Genomic DNA, 18642 nt, shown 5'->3' with positions numbered 1-18642 from the left:
TGGACAGAAGGTAGAATTAGAAGGAGACCATAAGAAGCCATATAGAGCAGTGCGTGGCAAAGTACCAAGAAGCAGCACACTTTTAGAAATGGTTTTCAAAATGCAGAATCTTTGATCAAGATTTTTGAATTTTAGGAGACGGTGGGGAGAGGGATGTCCTCAGTCTGTCCTTGAATATTCTAATTGATGCCAGTTTTGTTTTACTTTATATAAATGTAATGAAACAACTTCTTTAAAAACCACCAAAAAAAAGGTTCCCAGTCCTGAAAACCACCCCCACAAAATGGGGATTGGGTCACTGGGTCCTTCTGAATTCCCCACTTGTATTATAGAGGCCTAATACCCACTTCCTGATTTGACTGTATTATTTTCCTTCAGGAACCCTTTCCCTCACTAGAAAGAGAATGAAAGCACTATTGAAACACAGGATTTATTTCCTTATGGTAACATTAAACAGAAGCCACTGGATAAATATGAATTAGATGGGTCTGAGACATCTCAGCACACGAAAACTGACAACAGTTAGCAAAGTCAGAACTTTTTCATTTTACACAGTGAGACAGTTTTCTACTGTGCATGATCCTGCAAGTTTGAAACTAAACTTCTCTGTAGAATAAACTCTGTGGAAGTAACTTGGCCTCTCTCTGCTGCCAAGCCCTGGCCATGCTATCCCAAGAACCATCTACCTCTGGAGAGAAAGGGCTTAACTGATATATATGCTACTACGCCTGGAAAGGGGAAAAGCAAGGCCTAAAAATGAATGGCCTATAGATGAAATATTGAAAAAAAAATTCAGAAGAAAGTTTGTACTCATTATAAAGTATAACAAATAGCATCTTCAAAGAAACACACAGCCTGTTTCTATACCTCTATATATTTCTCCTTAAAGACATAGATGTTAATAAAAAAAAAATCCCAATTTTCATGTTTACACCCTCTAGCAAACCTCCTTCTTGGACTATTTTAACATTGACTCTCTGTTTCTTTGCAGATCTTACAGGTGAACAAGGTGATGTCCATCTTGTTTTATGTAATATTTCTCGCTTATCTTCGTGGCATCCAGTCTTCCAACATGGATCAAAGGAGTTTGCCAGAAGATTCAATAAATTCTCTTATTATTAAACTCATTCAGGCAGACATTTTAAAAAACAAGCTTTCTAAGCAGATGGTAGACATTAAGGAAAACTATCAAAACACGGTGCAGAAAACAGACGTTCAGCAAGACATAGACGGAGAAGAAAATGTGAAATCAGACTTCCAGCCAGTTATCTCAGTGGATACAGATCTCTTGAGGCAGCAGAGACGCTACAACTCTCCTCGAGTCCTCCTGAGTGACAACACACCACTGGAGCCGCCGCCACTGTACCTCATGGAGGATTACATTGGGAATTCCGTGGTGGTAAACAGAACCTCCCGGCGGAAGCGGTACGCAGAGCACAGGGGCCACCGGGGGGAATACTCCGTTTGTGACAGTGAAAGTTTGTGGGTCACGGACAAATCCTCTGCCATCGACATCAGGGGACACCAGGTGACTGTTCTGGGAGAAATTAAAACAGGCAACTCTCCGGTTAAGCAATACTTTTACGAAACGAGGTGTAAAGAGGCCAAGCCTGTAAAAAACGGCTGCCGCGGCATTGATGACAAGCACTGGAATTCCCAATGCAAGACATCCCAAACTTATGTCAGAGCACTGACTTCTGAAAACAACAAACTGGTGGGCTGGAGATGGATACGGATAGACACCTCCTGTGTGTGTGCCTTGTCCAGGAAAATAGGAAGAACATAGATCTGCATCTCTTTGCTATATAAATTATTACTTTAAATTATATGATATGCATGTAGCATATAAATGTTTATATTGTTTTATATATATTATAAGTTGACCTTATTTATTAAACTTCAGCAAATCTACAGTATATAAGCTTTCTCTCTCAATAAACAAGAGCAAAGGGTGTGTGCCTCTATGTGGCCAGCTCTGGGGTTTTTTAGACTATGTTTGTGACACTGCTTGTTGGCAGCATACCTTAACCTTCCTGTAAAATCTGTAAAATCAGTATTTTTCATTCAGTATTGTCAAACCAGTGACTGTCATTTAGTAAACTTGTTAAAAATCAGATCAATGCCAAGAGTTGTGTACATATTTATATTCCCTGCTCTATACATTCATATTTAATTGGATCTGCAGTGTTGACTCCTCACCACCAAAAAAAAAGGGACCAAAATACATGTTGTACCTACAGATGATGTCAATTTTTCAGGCATCATAAAATAACGTTTTATGTTATCCCTAAAATAACGTTTCTGTGTATTACGTCAGTTTTGCCAGTGAAATGACAATTTTCCCTCTGTTAGCAATTCAAAATGGCTGCTAGTAATCCAGGAACATCCATTTGTGTTTAGGAAGCACATTTGTTTTGCAACTGTTTCTAATGCTGCCAGTGCATCATTGAAAAAATATGAAAAAAATCTGAAATATTTGTAGCCAAAACTTGCTGAAGTCAAGCACTGATCTAAATGGATCATTAATATAATACATAAAAGATGGTTTGTTGTGATCAGTCACTTCCTCCTCACATGAATCAATTATCTGCTTCTAGCATTGTTGGATCATTCCTCTCAGTATGAGTTTTTAAATTAGAAACAAAGCTGGTGGTGTCTTAACCTTAAAAGAGCCCTTGGTTTGCGCATTGTAGTAAAGAAAGATATGATATCCTGGTGTGGATATCAAAGCCGCACGCCTGTACGAAGGTTTCCTTCTCCTCAGCAATCTATTCTCCATCTTTCACTGGGGGAAAAATGTGTTGATCTGCTAGAGAAACCTGGTTTCACAGGAATGTGAAATGGATGGTGGCTAAAATCCATTAAGTCTGTAGTTAGACTGAAGTTCCCCAATTAAACATATGAGTTGTTGCTTAGGAGAGACAAATGTTCTGGCATGTATTTACCTCAGACTCTTCTGTGGATTGTCATGTAGCTCCACTGGGGACAGGAATAATGACACTACTTGAAGAGATGTCCCATTACACATTAGCTGTGCAATGCCCTGGATGGGATCCCACTCCCAGGAAGAAAATTAGAGTTCATGGCTAGGAACAGAATTCAGACTGAGCTGCATGTTATCTGTGTCCAGATAGATCCAACCCACAGCAAGGGCTGGGAAATACCAGCTATTCAGAAAGTTTTACCCTCATTTATTTTCTGAGGGTTTTATAGCTATAGCCTTTGCTGCCGTAGCGTGTTCAGCATCACAAATGGAAACGAGATCAGAGCCCTCAAACATGAGGCTGCAGGATGCCTTTGCTCATGCAGCTTTCACTCCTGGAAAACCAGCTTCAAACATGTAATTGGCTATGAAAGGCAGCAAATTGTGCAGTCTCCCCTAATCCCTTACAGAGACCACTGCACACCATAAAACCACCAGGGAGCTGGACAGGTTGCCTTGAGGCCAAGCACTGGAACAGTCCTGTCTTGGACAGCCAGGTTGGAGCACATGGGTATTTTCTTCAGGGGAGGCCAGAAGGAAAGCTTTTGAGAACCCTCTCAATTTTCAGCATGAGGCCAGGGTATTTACCTCACAGGAAATATCATCACCTTCAGCACTAAATCCTAACTTTGCTTCAAGCAATAACAATTGCAGAGGTTCAATACCAAGGCAGTCATTAAAATGAGAGGACGTAATATAACAAGGAACTCGGTATCTGATAGATCTGATTAGAATATTTCTCATTTCTTGGCAAAATTTTAAAAAGATAAAAAAACCCAACCCCACAGAGCTTTTGCTACTTTTCCTAGTAAGAAAGTTTAAGTTTTAACTAACCATTTTGGCTTGGGGGAATAAGCATATTTTTCAGAGTTCTGTCACACTGGATTTTTTATTAAATTAAAAGTTTGATTTTACATCCTGAGTTCCCAAATAAAGATTGTTTGCAGATGCTGGGAGCAACTGAGAGCTGATATAGTTATGGATCACTAACTTTAGAAATCTCTTTGTTTCACTGTGCCACATAGGTCTATCTCCATGTGAGAAGAGGAGGTAAGAAGACCAATTTACCTTGGTGGAATCCCATTAATCAGAAACTACCTTGTTGCTGCAGTGTGGATGTCACTTTTGTTTACATAAATCCATTTCTCCAGATTTTTTTACTGTAAATCCAGAGAAAATCTGTTGAAGACAGGGAAGAAAACATAGCTTTATAACAATGTAGACAACAATGGAGTTGATTCTAATGCCTTTATTTCTGCTCACTGAAAATCAAGGGAGGTTCATTCTTTAAAGGTTCAAAGAAAGCCATTTGTCATTTTCCACTGTAAATCCAGTAACAGGGACTGGTCTTTGACTCTTGACTTTAACAAGTATTTTACAAGCAGCCAGCAAAAATGTCTCAGAGTAAATATGCCTGTCACCTGAAACACATGAAATGAGAACGAAGCGTGGTGCATACGGTTATTAGACCGGCTGCACCTTTCCCACCCCAGGAAAACAATGAGCGGAAGTGTTACCCCCTGGATCTGATCTAACTTCCACTAAAGTCAATGGGAAAAAAAAAATAAAAATCTCACCTTCTCTGGTGGAATCTGGATCAGGCCCCAAGTGAAGAAAAACCTGCAGATCTCGACCAGAGAGCAAAGCAATCCCACACATCAGTAACATGTTCCTGTAAATTCTGTGTACGCATAAGATGCTGTCTAATTTTGTAACGAGTTTGTAAACAAAGCCTGTAATAAATTTGTTAAATTCTAATTCTCTTATCACTGTAGCCAGGGATGGTTTTATTGTTGACTTTGGTCATGGCACAACGAATTCAAAATTCCTGTCCAACTCTTTTTTTGTTTGTGTTAAGTAATTAAACAAAATATTCAGTTCTCAACACCAGTTTAATTTAAGCATTCTAAAAATCACTTCCATTAGGCAGCTCAGATGCTCTGTCAATATTGTTTTGCCAATAGATCATTATAAACACACATTTTATTTAGATTTTCTCCCAAATGACCAAATGCTATTCTGAAATTGCCTGTCTGTGTCAAACTGTATTTTCTCTGCTTTTTCCCCCTAGTTTTTTTCCAGTCCATTTAGTAACAGCAAAAAATGCTCCACTGAGGTTTTGGAAAACCATCTGCATTTATTTTATCACCTTTGAACATGTGTTCAGGAATGAAGTCTGTGCAGAGAGTTTACTGCTACCAAGAGATTTGTGCGGCTGCACCAGGAAGAAACTTTGATTGGACTTTGCAGAGTGTGTGCTCAAAACCACTCTGCTCATACTCTGTTATTTCAATTCTTTAGCAACCCAAGGCTTTTGCATTGTGTATCTGCAGACAATACCAAACAGGAAACGAGCCTGATCAGGAGTTTCAAAATTAAAAATTTCATGATAACGACCTGCTATCTCTGACCTCTCAGCGAATGTGTTTGCGCAGTGAAGTCAAGCGCAGGAATATTTGTTTCATTTAACAGAAATATTGTGGCAAAAGCAATGGCATTCTGTGCTCTCCATGCTTGCTAAGCATGTGTAGTTCATCATGGATATGGGGCAGGAGACAGGAGGAGGAAGAGGAGTAGGATCAGATAATAAGCACTACAGCTTGTGAGAAGTAAAAGGCTGTGCTCCAGCTTGGAGCATTTTAAAGTGTGGAGGGGTTGTTCTCTGAAATGTTTGTCTGTATTTTGTTACAGCAGATGGCAGAATGACGAAGCAAGCACAGATGTGGTGTAAAAAAACCAAGCAATATGAGGATAACAAAAAACTTTCCCGGGAAAGTCGGCCACTCACTACCACTGTGGGTCCCTGCAGTTCTGGGCAGGTGACTGTGGAGTTCAGCAATGACATCCCTAATTTAATGGTGTAGCTAATTTCTGTGGGGGCAAGGGGGGGGGGGGGGGGGGGCGGGGCGGGAAGAAAAGTATTTTTTTTCCTGCAGCACGTTACATTAATGAGCTGCATAATTTTCTTTCCTTTTTTTCTTGTCCCTTTGAATTTTTTGATTGTTTGTTTGTTTTGGTAATCTCTAGCTGCTTTGGCACCTCTGAGGATCAACAAGTGGTAATGCTTTGCATGAATGTCCCCAAATATAGATTTCTCCTTTGTTTTAGGGCTGAGCTTTGAAGCCAGTGGCACCTGAAAGCCATACTTTCATCACAGAACTGGTCTTTTGATGTCATGACCTCATGTTTCTGGACATTTTGATCAAAGGGCTCTATTTTGGAGCTCTTACCCACACATGACATGATGAGATCATGACCAGGCTGATTGAGAAGTAGCTGTGTACACAACAACCAAAGAGCAAAGAGAGAATGAGGCAGCCATGTGCCATCTTTGCATCCACCTTCACACATCTCCTCCTCGGATTTCAGTCTTGAGTTGCATGATCAAGGGCTGGTGATCAAGGTTTGCTTTCTGCAGTCCAAGGGTTCAGATGCCCAGAATATCCTATAATGCTTGGGTTTCCAAGTGACCCTAAAGATTATCTCATTCCAACACTTCTGCCATGGGCAGGGACACCTTCCACTAGACCAGGTTTCTCAGAGCCACATCCAACCTGTCCTTGAGCACTTCCAGGGATAATCTTTGGCAGGAGAACAATTTCTCAGTTCACATAAACATGCCTTGTGTGAATCTCGGTATACCCTCTGGAAAAGGCTGCCATGGTTGCAGCAATGGCCCTCTCCAAAACACAGGACATTGTCACTCTTCACCTGTGTCACAGGGAGCAGACAGAGTCATTGACAGACCAGCTAATTCATCCAGGGGAGACTGCTAAGGAGGCAGGTAGCATGTTCCTTTCCTCTAAACAAAAATATTCCTGTGGAGAGTGTGAGGAAAGCAAAGGAAGAGCTGAAACATGCAGGGAGTTGGAGCTGTTGGGTGGCAAACGTCTTGCAGAGATTTCAGAAAGTGAGGGACAATTCAGCTGTTCAACTGTAACATCAGATGAAAGGCTCTTTCCTGCTATGATAAGGGTTAAATAAATACCATTAGATCATCTGTAGAAGTAATTCAGAAGGAAAATGAATCTCTATTAATTGGGGTTAATCCCTCTGTGTTGATGAGGAGTTAACCATGCTCGCTGAGCAAAAATGACGAAGCCTTGCTCTCAGTTACCTTGTGCAGCCGCTGTTTTCAGCACTCAGGACTATGAAGCTGTTAAGTGAGGGCCAAATTTGGCTCAGAAAGTACTAAATCCAATTGAATGCATGAGGGGGAGCCCATGCTGGAAGCATTATCCACCAAACAGAACAGGCCAAGTTTTTAACATGAGTTCATAAAAATTTCTCATTACTTTGTCTAGTTCCAGGGATTTAGGTTTTAAAATAAGTTTTGAACTGTCTGGTATGAGCAGTACACATATATTTAGCAGCAATTTACAAAAGAAAAGAACCCTGTAAATGGAAGTATGCAGCAAAATACTGTGTCCAGCACTGCAAATAACCTCTGTTGATTCTTATTTATGTTCTCAGTGTCTGAGAGAGGAATTTTAATACAAATCTTTGTTTTGTTTTACTCACCAGATTTTGTAAAATAATCACCTCAACTTACTGCTTGTAGAGGTTTGTGGTGTGCAATCTTTGTGGATAATGAAGCAGAAATATGGCTCTAAAACTGCTGAGCAATGTGAGAGTTGCAAGTCCCACACTTGTACAGCAGAGAGTGAAAACAAACCTGTGAAAATGACAAAATCGGTTTCTCAGGCCCCAAGATTAAATATGTTTTAAAATATTGAATGACAGCTTTTTTCCAGTTATTACAAATATCGTGAGTCAGATTTGTATGTGACACAGCCCACTGCTCACATAGAGCGTAATTTTTGTAATCTTTGTTATTGCACAAATCTACTCAATGTGATTCCCAGTAAGTTCAGAAAACAGAAATTTGCTCATTTCCACACTGCTGACAGAGCATTCAGAATTATCCCAATAGATGAGCCGAATCTCAGGTCAGAGCATGATCCATGAGTTTATGCCCTAAGGATAAAACTACCAGGAAGGATTTTTTTTTTTTTTTGTGCAGAGAGCAAGAGCTCAGCTGCCACATTCACAGTGTCTACACCATGCTATCACATGTTTGAAGACTTTAGGAGGAAGAATCTGGTCAGCTGGAGAGCTGATGGGAGGAAGAAGTGGGAGATGGATGGGGCAATAATTATTACATGGCCTCCTTGAAAACTAGATCCCTCAAACACAAAAAATGCAGCCCTCAGGATCCTTCTGATCCCAGAATCTGACTCAGAGGCATTTATTCCTTAGGTCAATAATCTTGGATTCCTGAGACTTGGCATCGGAACATGGTACTTATCCTAGGCGGGGGTAAAGGTGAAAAAACCCCTTCTCCCACCATAATCAGATAACAGCAATTATGCAAGAGAGAGTTCTCATGGGAACAGTTTTGTCTCAAACTCCCATGGCTTTTTAAAAATTTTTTTCCACAGAAATGGAAGATATGGGTTTCTGAGAAAGGGCCTGCTGCCTGTAGTTTTCTCAGAAGTATATGAGGGTGCTGGAGAACAGAGAACTTAGGCAGAAAGAAGAAAATTCTTATTGAGTAGAGCTTTTCAATCATCTATTTTCCCTTCACTACAAAATTATGTGGTGAAGTTTCCTGATGGAGACCCTGATGCAGGGAGAATTTGCATGTGAGTGACAATGAAAAGCACCTCAGTACAGAGCCTGAATTGAGGAGAAGAGCTCAGAAATCCCTGTGGATCCTTTCTTTCTTTTCCTGAATGTCCAGGGAGATTCAAGGGTGTCAGTGGCACAAAAAGGGAGAGCAGTGACCGAATAGCTGCAGAACACACTTCTCCATTCACAACAGTCAGGCAAAGACAGCACAAGGACAACTCCATCATTTCAGAGGCTGATCCAGGGCATGCCCTTCATCTCCCTCCATGAGATCTCAAGGAGAAGGATCCATAATGCTGTTTCATAAACCAACTTTAAGAAATATCAAACCATTGTTGCAATGGTCTGGACCTGCTCCACACAAAATGAAAGGCAAAATCTGGTGGGATTTTTTAGCAGTATTTGCTGTTGAACAGTTTATTTGGATCCAGAATGTACAGGAAAAAAAATATATGAATAGTGAAAAGTATCTAAGTCACATATAGAACTAATAAATACTCAGCTTTATTCTGATCTCATGCAGGTCTAATGTCTGACTTCAGTGGGATTAATCCCAGTTTTTACTGATACAATAAAGGTTGGAATTACATGTGTGACATTTGAAAGCAGGTGGTGGGCTCTGTGCAAGCTCAGAGTCTCAATTTCTGTGTGCCGTGTCGCTGCTGCCCTGTGAAGCTCCGTGATGGATGCTGATGGAATTATTTAATGGGATAGATTATAGGGACCTACACTTCCGTGCTTTAAATTACCTCTGTCCTCCTTGGAGGGATATTGTTGACAGCTCTCAGATTGATTCAATGCAGCTCACCAGGCAAACCTTAGGGGTTTTCCATGCCACCAGCTAGGCAATCTCCCCTGAGAGCCACAATGCAGAGAATTCAACATCAACTCTGATTCTTGCTTCAGATGGAACTCCAGTGGTTTGGTTTTGTTTAAAGAAATTATGAGAAATCAAAGTTAGATGTGCAGGTACTGGCATTCAGAATTAAATTCTGAAATTCATAACTACTGCCAGCAAAAGAAAACATGGAGATGAAAGTAGCATGTGCACTCTGCAGGCTCAGTGAAGATGCTCTTGTTCAGAAACAAAACTGTTTTAAGTAACAGCAGTTCATCTGGAGAAAAGACAAAGATCCCAATCCTGCTGAAAGTGAGTTTCTTTTTAGTTCACCAGAGACTTCATGGTTTTGGCTTTCCCAGGCATTTTTCAGTAGGTATTATAGAGCATAATTAGCATGATAAATTTTACTACATTATAAACCTTACAGAATTACAGCCTGAAATAAACTGAAATGGTTGATAATGGTTAAGCATCATGTCCTGAATTTCGAAGCCTCTAGCAGCCTTTAATAATGGCTCAGTTTGCAAATACAGTTTGACTTCGTGGCTAAGAAAATTTCCTTGATATTTTTCTCTTCATCTGCTTTTCCATAAAATCTTCATAAATACCAGAGATTTTACAGGGCCTAAACATAATCTGAAGTGTCCACTTCTGTCAGCCCTGAGGTCATCCATTCTCCCATGAAGTGTTTACTAAATATTCCATTGCCCCAAGCAATGGTTTGCACAGTGGGAACAGTGCAGGCTCCATGAGTGAATAGCTAGAGTTCAGGAGGTGTGAATACAGACAATAACACATAAGGTGATATCAAGAAATTCACTGGAAAGCCAGAACTGGAGCTTAAAAAAAACCCCTAAATTTAGCAGAGAAAAGCAGAAAATGAGGAAAAATTAAATCCAGAAGTTTGCAAACTTAGGGGAAAAAATAAGCTGACCTTTGATAATAGCAGTAATTGGTGTTTTTTCCCCTAGAGGGTTCATCCCCCTCCGCCTTGCAAAATACATTAATTTTCCAGCAAAATAAAATATAATAGCTTGAGCTGAAATTCTGCTGTCAGAGAGATTTTTGTGCTTAAAACATTTAGTGGGTCTCTGCTAATAGTGTCTGTAGGAGTGGTTTATAGATTCATTGTGGAAAAAAAAAAAAACCCCAAAAAAAAAAAAAAAAAAAAAAAAAAAAAAAAAAAACCAAAACCAAACCACACACAAAAAAAACCCCCAAACCACATAACCACAATCAGGATTTACTGAGAGACAGTTCCATAGCTTGCATAAAAGACAGTTCCATAGCTGCATTAAAGTGGATTTAATTCACTCTAACTGCTTGCATAAGTCTTGATCCAAAATAACTCTTAAGTTCATGTCCAGTTTTAAAGGCAAAAGAGCTGTCAAGAAGTTGGTAAGATTAACCCTGTGCTTAAAACTGAACACATGCTCAAATGTTTTTAGGGATCAGGGTAATAATAAGGATCATTAGTGATTTTATTCCTGGAACTTATAGTTGTTCACTAAGAAAACTCCAAATGGAACAATAATATGATCAAGCCTCTTAGTGTCCATCCTACAAATTTTATTTTAAACTCCCAGGGTAAAAGAAGTACAAAAGATAATCTGTAAGCATTTAAGCCTTGATCCAAAAACCATGTAAGTTTGCGAAAGGCTTCAAAAAATTTCTGGTGGGTCCTGAGTTATGTGCTTGATAATTGAACCATGGTCAATAAAACACCATGGATTTATAGGGCAATGAAAAGAACACACTAAAAAAACCTGATCATTCATTGGTTTTAGAAATCAAAGCACAAAATTAGCAGTAAAGCGTTTGGCAGCACTTCACAAATTCTTCCTTGAAAAAGTCATTCCAATGAACTTGGATGTGAATGCAATTGCCTGCATGGGATGCTGGGGAAAGGGAAGTCAGTTACATACAGAGATAACTAGGAATGCCAGGGGGAAAAGTAATTCTGTGGATAACTGTGGGAACAACTTTAGACCTAGGGTGAAGTTATTGAGGTCACTTCAGTGACTGAGGTGCTCAAGTCAATGTCCGAAGGCAAATTGAACCCTTTCCTTCAAATGACAGGTTTGACAGCAGCACTTTCTAAAAAGTGCTGAAGAAACAGAAAATCTTTTAGGTAATGATGATAGATTACTTACTCCTTGCCTTATATCTCTTATTCCAATACCTGCTTGAAGGCTGCTACAACTGCAGGTGAATATTTTAGTGACATGCCCAAAGAAAGCATTTCTCTGAATTTATCCCTCCTATCATCCATACACCCAAACCAAGACTTAAGCAAGTTGCTACTATGAAGTCCTACACTTTCCCAAGTCCTTGCTAGTCAGCTCAAAAAAATTATGGGAAATTTAGAGCAAACACACAGACTTAAATGTTGTTTAATGTCATCCTCGATGTCAGGGTAGGTGAGATCCTTCACTGTGGAAGTCCAGAGGTGTTAAAAGAAAAGGACCAATATCTGTCACTGCAGCTGGCAAACTGCTGTCAGGACAGCACTAACACTTGCCTTCACATCTCTCTTCCCTCCCAGCTAACTTCTTGTTCTGCTCTTATTCGTTCTCCAGACGAATTTATTAGTATGTCACTCAAATGTGGAAGACTCTATGGAAAGGTGGCCAAAATCAGACTGTGAGATGAATTTTTTGGCCAGATGGAAACAGCTTGGATGCTGCAGGATGGGCACCCCTGTCTTAGGGAGGGGTGAATTGCATCAAAGACTTAAAAAGAAGGACAAAGGATATAGACCCATTTTCTGTCAGGATCACAACCTTATTTGCAGACCACTTTGTTTGTCTCCTGGTACAACATGCACTGACAGGCTAAAAAGAGCAACTACTTATGAGGAGAAAGGGGGTTGGGCTAAATGAGAGGGATTTTTGGGACTGATGGAGTGAAGTGCCCAGAAAACATGAGTCTAGTGCTTAATGGAATTAGTTTTCCTTTAAAATACTAAAAAATAGAATTTCTCACCACAGGTTTATACATTTATATATTATATATATATATAAATAAAAAATATATATTATATATATTTTTATATATAATATATATATTATATATATTTTTTATATATATATATTTATTATACATTTATTTAGTTATTGATTCCCTTTTTTCCCTTTTGTGAGTTTTAATTTTTTTTTTTTTCTTTTGACATACTCTGTAATGCCAGAAGCCTCCAGTGGGCTGGAAGACTTGTCCCTAGCATAGGTTACATACAAATTCCAGCATTTCAAATTAAGATCTTCTGTAAAGGGGAAGTCCCAGGTGCTTTCAGCACAAGTGTGAGCTCTGAAAATGAAGTTAAATCTGTCAACACTGACCAAAAATAAAAGGGTTCATAGGACAGAGATGGAAATCCCAGGACAAATGGCTTCAAATAAGGGAGAGGAGAGAGCAAGGAGGGGGAGTCCTTTGGATGTTTGGCAGTGGGGACAAAATACCAATCCTCAAATGTGCAGTTTGCAATAGAGATGATGAATTGGGTGCAAGACAATGACCCATTGCTGGGCTGGGCAGGTGACAGGGTCAATCAGCTCTGGAAGACTGACCAAGGTTAAGTGTTAGCTGGTGCCAGGGAGCTGCAGGCCACCCACACAGATCAAGTGGGAAAGCGCTAATGGGAAAGACATTTTGGGAGTTAAAAATATAACCGGTTCCTTAATCTGGGAACACAGCTGTAAAATAACAGCTGGACAGCAAGGCAGAACAAAGTTCTGCTCCATGGCTGATTGAAAGGTGGTTGAATGGAAAGGCACCGTCTGCTTGATCAGTACAGGACTTCAGCCAGGATGGCTACGTGTGGAGAAAGGCAGGGCCACATTCCTCTGAGATGGCAGCACAGCTCTGTCCCACAGGCCGGGCCAGCAGTCTTCAAAGTAACAATGAAATATTAGACGTTTTAAAAGGATTTCCCACTAAATTCATATTGCTCCTATAACACAAGCCAAGGAGTAGGAAGTCAGCACATCAAAAGACGTTTGCATGATCTTGGGAGCAGACGTCTCTTCTGCACCAGACAATGCCTTCTACTGCCTGTAAAGGCAACATTTGGGCTGCAAGTACACGGAAAAATGTTCCTACGGCACTTGCACCAAAAGCAGGCAGCTGAGAAAGGAGCCTCCGTTGCTGATAGTGTTTGAAGTGATTCACAAAACCCAGGAATATGTCAGATCCTGCAGGGTTGAACACTCCCATTCTACCGCAGTGTCCAGCTGAACAATTTCCACTGCTCCAAGGACAAAACCTGGCCCCACCATTTAGGATTGCTGTGACTGTCCATGAGTCAGCAGTGCCCTGGTGCTGAGAAGGTCAGTGGTGTCCTGGGGTGCATTGGGAAGAACATTGCCAGCAGTTCAGGGAGTGATCCTGCCCCTCTGCCCAGCCCTGTGAGGCACATCTGGAGAGCTGTCGTTCTGGGCTCCTCAGGACAGCAGGGACATGGAGCTCCTGGAGCAGGGCCAGTGGAGGATGCAGAGATGATTTAGGGCCTGGAGCATCTCTGGCAGGGAAAGGCTGAGGGAGCTGGGGCTGTCCAGCCTCCAGAGGAGCCCCAGCTGAGAGGGGCCCTCAGCCCTGGGTGTCCCTGTCTGCAGGGAGGGCTCCGAGCAGGCCCAGGCTCTGCTCCGGGGGCCCAGCGATGGCTCCAGAGGAACGGGCAGGGACTGATCCCAGGAGGTTCCACCTGGACAGGAGGCAGAACTTCTTCCCTGGGCACTGACCGAGCCCTGAACAGATTGTCCAGAGAGGGTGTGGAGTCTCCTCACTGGGGATATTCCAGACCCCTCTGGACACATCCCTGTGCCCTGTGCTGTGGGATGGCCCTGCTGGAGCAGGGAGGTGGGACCAGTGACCCACTGTGGTCCCTTCCAGGATTCTGAGATTCTGTGTAGGTAGTGGCTGGCCCAAGCCAGAGCACAGACTGAAGTGTGCTACAATTCAGGATTGCAGAGCTCTCCTCCATGTCAGCTGAGAAGCAAAACCCACACAAGGCAGGCACAATGTAGCCACGGGTGTTGCAAGGGGTAAAATACTCATCCGTCAGCAGCACCTCTGCTTGAGAGTGAGCTCTGCAAACACTCAAACCACCACAGAAGAATCATAGGTCACAAGATCCAGGCTCAGGAGCTGTAAACACTCTCAGCACTTCCCAAGCATCACATTTTGTAGCAGCACAGGACACAGGCAACTGATTGTCTGCATCCTTGCACTCTCCTTTCTGCCAGATCGGCATTCCCCACTATTGCACCTTTTTGATTTTTTTTTTCCAGACTGCTGTACATGACAAATGAAGAACAGGGACAGCTTCTGCAGTTTTCTGTCTTAACAGCTAAATCCCCTGCAAAGCTTGGAAGGGGCACAAAGCAGAAAATGACTGTCATCTTGCAGTGTAACTGGCTGCTTTATGATGTAATAGCTACTACTCACATTTTTCCCTGGGATAAGCTGTTGGCATTCCAGAAGAAAAGGGTAGATTCCTGAGCTTATGTATGAATTTCCTGCAGGCTAACCACATTCATAGAAAAAGATTCTGTAGATCTCCTGCTGTTATATTATTTTGTAGGCAAGCCTGTCAGCTCTTTCAATTAAAACTTTTGTTTTCTGATGGAAATCAGGCTTCCAAATTCACTTCCTTTTCTTGCAAATACTAGTCCTTATTATTTCAAAGTTATTATTTTAGTATACTCATTATCACAGTATCATAACTTATTACTCTTCAGAAACTAGTTTTCAGCCATTCAGTGGCATCCAGATTTTTAGCTGACATAATATGGGATGTATCGAGGGTGGCAACATTCAGTACTGCTGTTTAGTGACTCAGTGCATGACAGAGGTCTGAGAATTGACATTTGTTTGACACATCACATTTCTTTCACCTACTGTGCCTCTTACTACCTTCAGCTCCTACCTTTGCGTTGTATTTCCAAATCCAAGACTACTGCAAAATGAACTTTATTTATGCAATAAACAGAGCACCTGTCTGGCGCCTGTTTTAAGCATTTACCACTGACAGTAAAGCTGCCTGAGCTACAGAGAAAAACAAAAATACCCCTTCAGATTGCAAATGAAAGAGCCTTCAGAAGTCTGCTTAATCAGTGTACTCTGGTAAAGTGCTGCATCCTGGAACAGACCCTGCTCTTCAGCAGTAGAGAACAGAGACATTTTTTCAAATCTGTGGACATTCATACCACAAACAATGTGTTACAGCATTTTCACCATGATCAAACACAAAAGAAAAGCCAGACTTACCTCTGGGTGAGGCTTTTTGGATCATCACATGTGTGAGCTGCAGAGGTGGAAGGAGAGGCATGTGGAAAAGCAGGACAGGGACAAACCAGAACAGGCACCCAGCAGTCAGCACTTGCAAAATGTCTACAGGAAGACTGGAGCAGTTCAGCTCTGCAAGACTTAAAGAGACAAATTTCCACAAGCCCACTGGGGCAAAAGCCTCAGGAAGAGCACAATTCCCCAGTGGGAGAAGTCAGGCTCCAGTCCTGGAAATACTGAGGCATGTCTTTAAGCATGTGAGAACTGTTGTGGACTTCAGCCTGTGCAGCCCTGCACAAGCCTGCAGGACTCGATTTACTGACGTGCACGAAGTTACCCAGGGAGGGGATGCTCCAGCAGAGTGCTTGTTACAGCTCCATCACAGAAGGAGTGACTCAGGTAACTCACTGCTGAGTTACCTGAAGAGTGATAAGACAATTCCAGAAGTCCAGAAAGGAAAGAAAATAAAATAATCAAAATTCACCCTAAAAAAACCCTCAAGTCACCCTAAAAAAACCCTCAACAAATGTTGCTCATGTATTCATCCTGATATTTCCAGTTTGTTTTTGCAGCATGATACCCACAATAGCAGCCCACCTAACTGAAACATTTTGAAAGCACTTTGAACTGCTCAAAACAAGTGAAAACAACCCCAGTTACAGATTTACAGCTCGCCTCTCCTCTGTGGCTGAATTATTGTGTCAAATATTTTACAGTAAGAGCAGAAATACCCCAATGACAGGGCACAGGAGATTGTGAAGACACCAAATCAATATCAGCAGAATTCAAAGGAGAGTTTCCGCTTAGCTTTGCTGCCCACGATTGTCACAGTATGGCTGCATAGGACAACTGGAGCCTCTACGGTGTCCCCAGACCTTTGTCCACCACAAAGGCCCCCAAAACAACACATATGATGAACCTTTTCCATCATGAGAGGTGGCATCATGACTTTGGGACAGTCAGGAGGGGATTTCCGCAGTTGTGGGATATGAATAGGCAACACATTTGGGCTCAGGCTTGGTCTGAAGCAGCTCTTCTGCATCTTCTGCATCATAGAACCATAGAATCACAGAATCATAGACCCATAGAATCATAAAATTATGGAGTGGTTTGGGTTGGAAGGGACCTTAAAGATCATCTTGTTCCAACCTTCCTGGAAAAAAAATAAAGTTTTGATGTTGCTGATGGGATTTATTTGCTCATATTGGATCATATAACTAGTTAAATGCTGACTGAATTGAAACCCTGCTTTTTCTTTCATATTTTCCCCTGTGATTAGAAGCTAATCTTAGCTGTTTTACCAGTGCCATAATTTGCCTCCTGACACTGAGTTTACTCTATGCTCTGCGCGTGTTTCCATAAATATGAAATCAACATTAGGATCAATATTGGAGATATTTTACTTTGTAAAACTTCATTAAATTTCTATCACCAAATAAACCCTTATGTATGCAATAATTCGGACTTGCACACAACCCATAAACCACTCGTCTTTGATTGCCTCCAGACACAGGAGGCTGTGACCCTCTCAAACATCTTAGCACCAGAGGAATTGCCCTGCAGGTTTCATCTGCTGCAGGATGTTTCAGGAAATGTGGTGGGAATTGTTTTTTCCCACTGATTGAAGTGTCATGAAAATGTCATGAGACTCATTCTGCTCCTGCTGTAAGCACTAATTTGTTCTGTGCCAGTCATCTCAGTGAGGGTGACACCAGACCCCAGCTCCCCCTGCTTAGTTGAAGTAGTTCCCACTCCATGTTTTGTGTGGGTTGTAGCTTTTTTACAGTGTTAATGTGTAATTATGTATATGTATATATTTTTATTGTATAGGTATATTTTTACAGTGTTCATATGTAATTATGTATATATTACGTTAATGTAATCATGACTGACTACATGCTGTTGAAATGCCATGAAAGTTTGCCAGGGGCAACTTAACATTGGGTTCTTAATGAAAATCTGAGCCTGAATGTGATTTTTCCTATACTACACTCACACTGGTGCAGCAGCAATACTGGAGTGAGATTAAAAGGGATCTATGGGCTGAATCCTACACCCAAGAACAACCATGAGGAAAATCAGATGGAATGATGGATGTTGAACATATGGCAGCTGAATTTTGCATTTAACATTATGCATTTCAAACATTACTAAGAGGGTAAGAATTCATGGATTCTGCAATCAATAATGGGGCTAAGTTAATAATCTCAAGACTTAATAATAGAAATTCAAAGGCAATAACTTAAGGGGACTTCTTCATACCCTGCCATTAAAACAAATGTTCCTTGTAAGGCATTAGTACAGGTGGGAAGAAATTACCATGCACGGATAAGAAAATCAGACAGGAAATGTTCCAATGATTGTTTTAAATATCTCTGGGTGAGGTAGGAGATAAACAGGGCTACGGAACTTCTGAGAGTTTGAAACCTTTTGCTTTCTGAGCCAGACTGCCCTTTCCACAGACATACTCCTTAAAAAATTAAGTACTTGATTTATTGGTTGGAAAGGGAAAAGGTTTTAAAATAGTTTTCTTCATTGCTTTAAGATGAAGCAACTCACAGTGTGTGTGTGTGTGTTCCTGTACATAAGGGCAGATTAAGATTATTCCATGCTTTGATATAACAAGTCCCTTTATAGCCTGCTTTAAAGTTTGGTGTAATTATGTAAAATCTGGATTTTTGCTCCCTTCAGTATGTGTAGGCAATTTTGATTTTTTACTGTATTGGAGCTTAAAAATTCTTTTTATTTTTTTTTTTATCAAATGCTGTCGTATGCCACATTAGGTGATGTATCCCATGCACAATAATAATCCCTGGTGTGCAACTTCCTGCAGCCAGGGATGTGTCCAAGAAGACTTTGCACACAATGGAAGTTCTCTTTAGCATACAGTTTTCTGGTTTAGATG

At 41.1% G+C, this 18642-nt stretch overlaps 1 protein-coding gene and 1 long non-coding RNA gene across 3 annotated transcripts in view; one reads left to right on the top strand and one right to left on the bottom strand.

Annotated features, from left to right (window-relative positions):
* The window catches only part of NTF3 (neurotrophin 3), a 49726-nt gene extending 44985 nt beyond the window's left edge, over positions 1-4741 (top strand). The window contains exon 2 of the mRNA XM_064420521.1: positions 992-4741. Within this exon, the coding sequence (XP_064276591.1) occupies positions 992-1786 (795 nt within the window). The 3' untranslated portion in view covers positions 1787-4741. The remainder of the gene's footprint in view (positions 1-991) is intronic.
* Positions 4561-16777, bottom strand: LOC135300749 (uncharacterized). Of its 2 annotated transcripts, none has more exons than XR_010362510.1 (3): positions 16657-16777; positions 15720-16156; positions 4561-4664 (listed from the first exon to the last, which is right to left on the bottom strand). It is a non-coding gene; the product is annotated as an uncharacterized LOC135300749 (long non-coding RNA). The 2 variants fall into 2 exon arrangements; XR_010362511.1 differs by having other exon boundaries at positions 15720-15877; positions 16657-16747.
* Positions 16778-18642: the final 1865 nt, after the last annotated feature.

Source organism: Passer domesticus, chromosome 5, assembly GCF_036417665.1.
Source record: "Passer domesticus isolate bPasDom1 chromosome 5, bPasDom1.hap1, whole genome shotgun sequence".
Taxonomy (NCBI): Eukaryota; Metazoa; Chordata; class Aves; order Passeriformes; family Passeridae; genus Passer; species Passer domesticus.
Note: the sequence above shows the minus strand (reverse complement) of the source record. Positions and strands in the feature narration are given on the sequence as shown.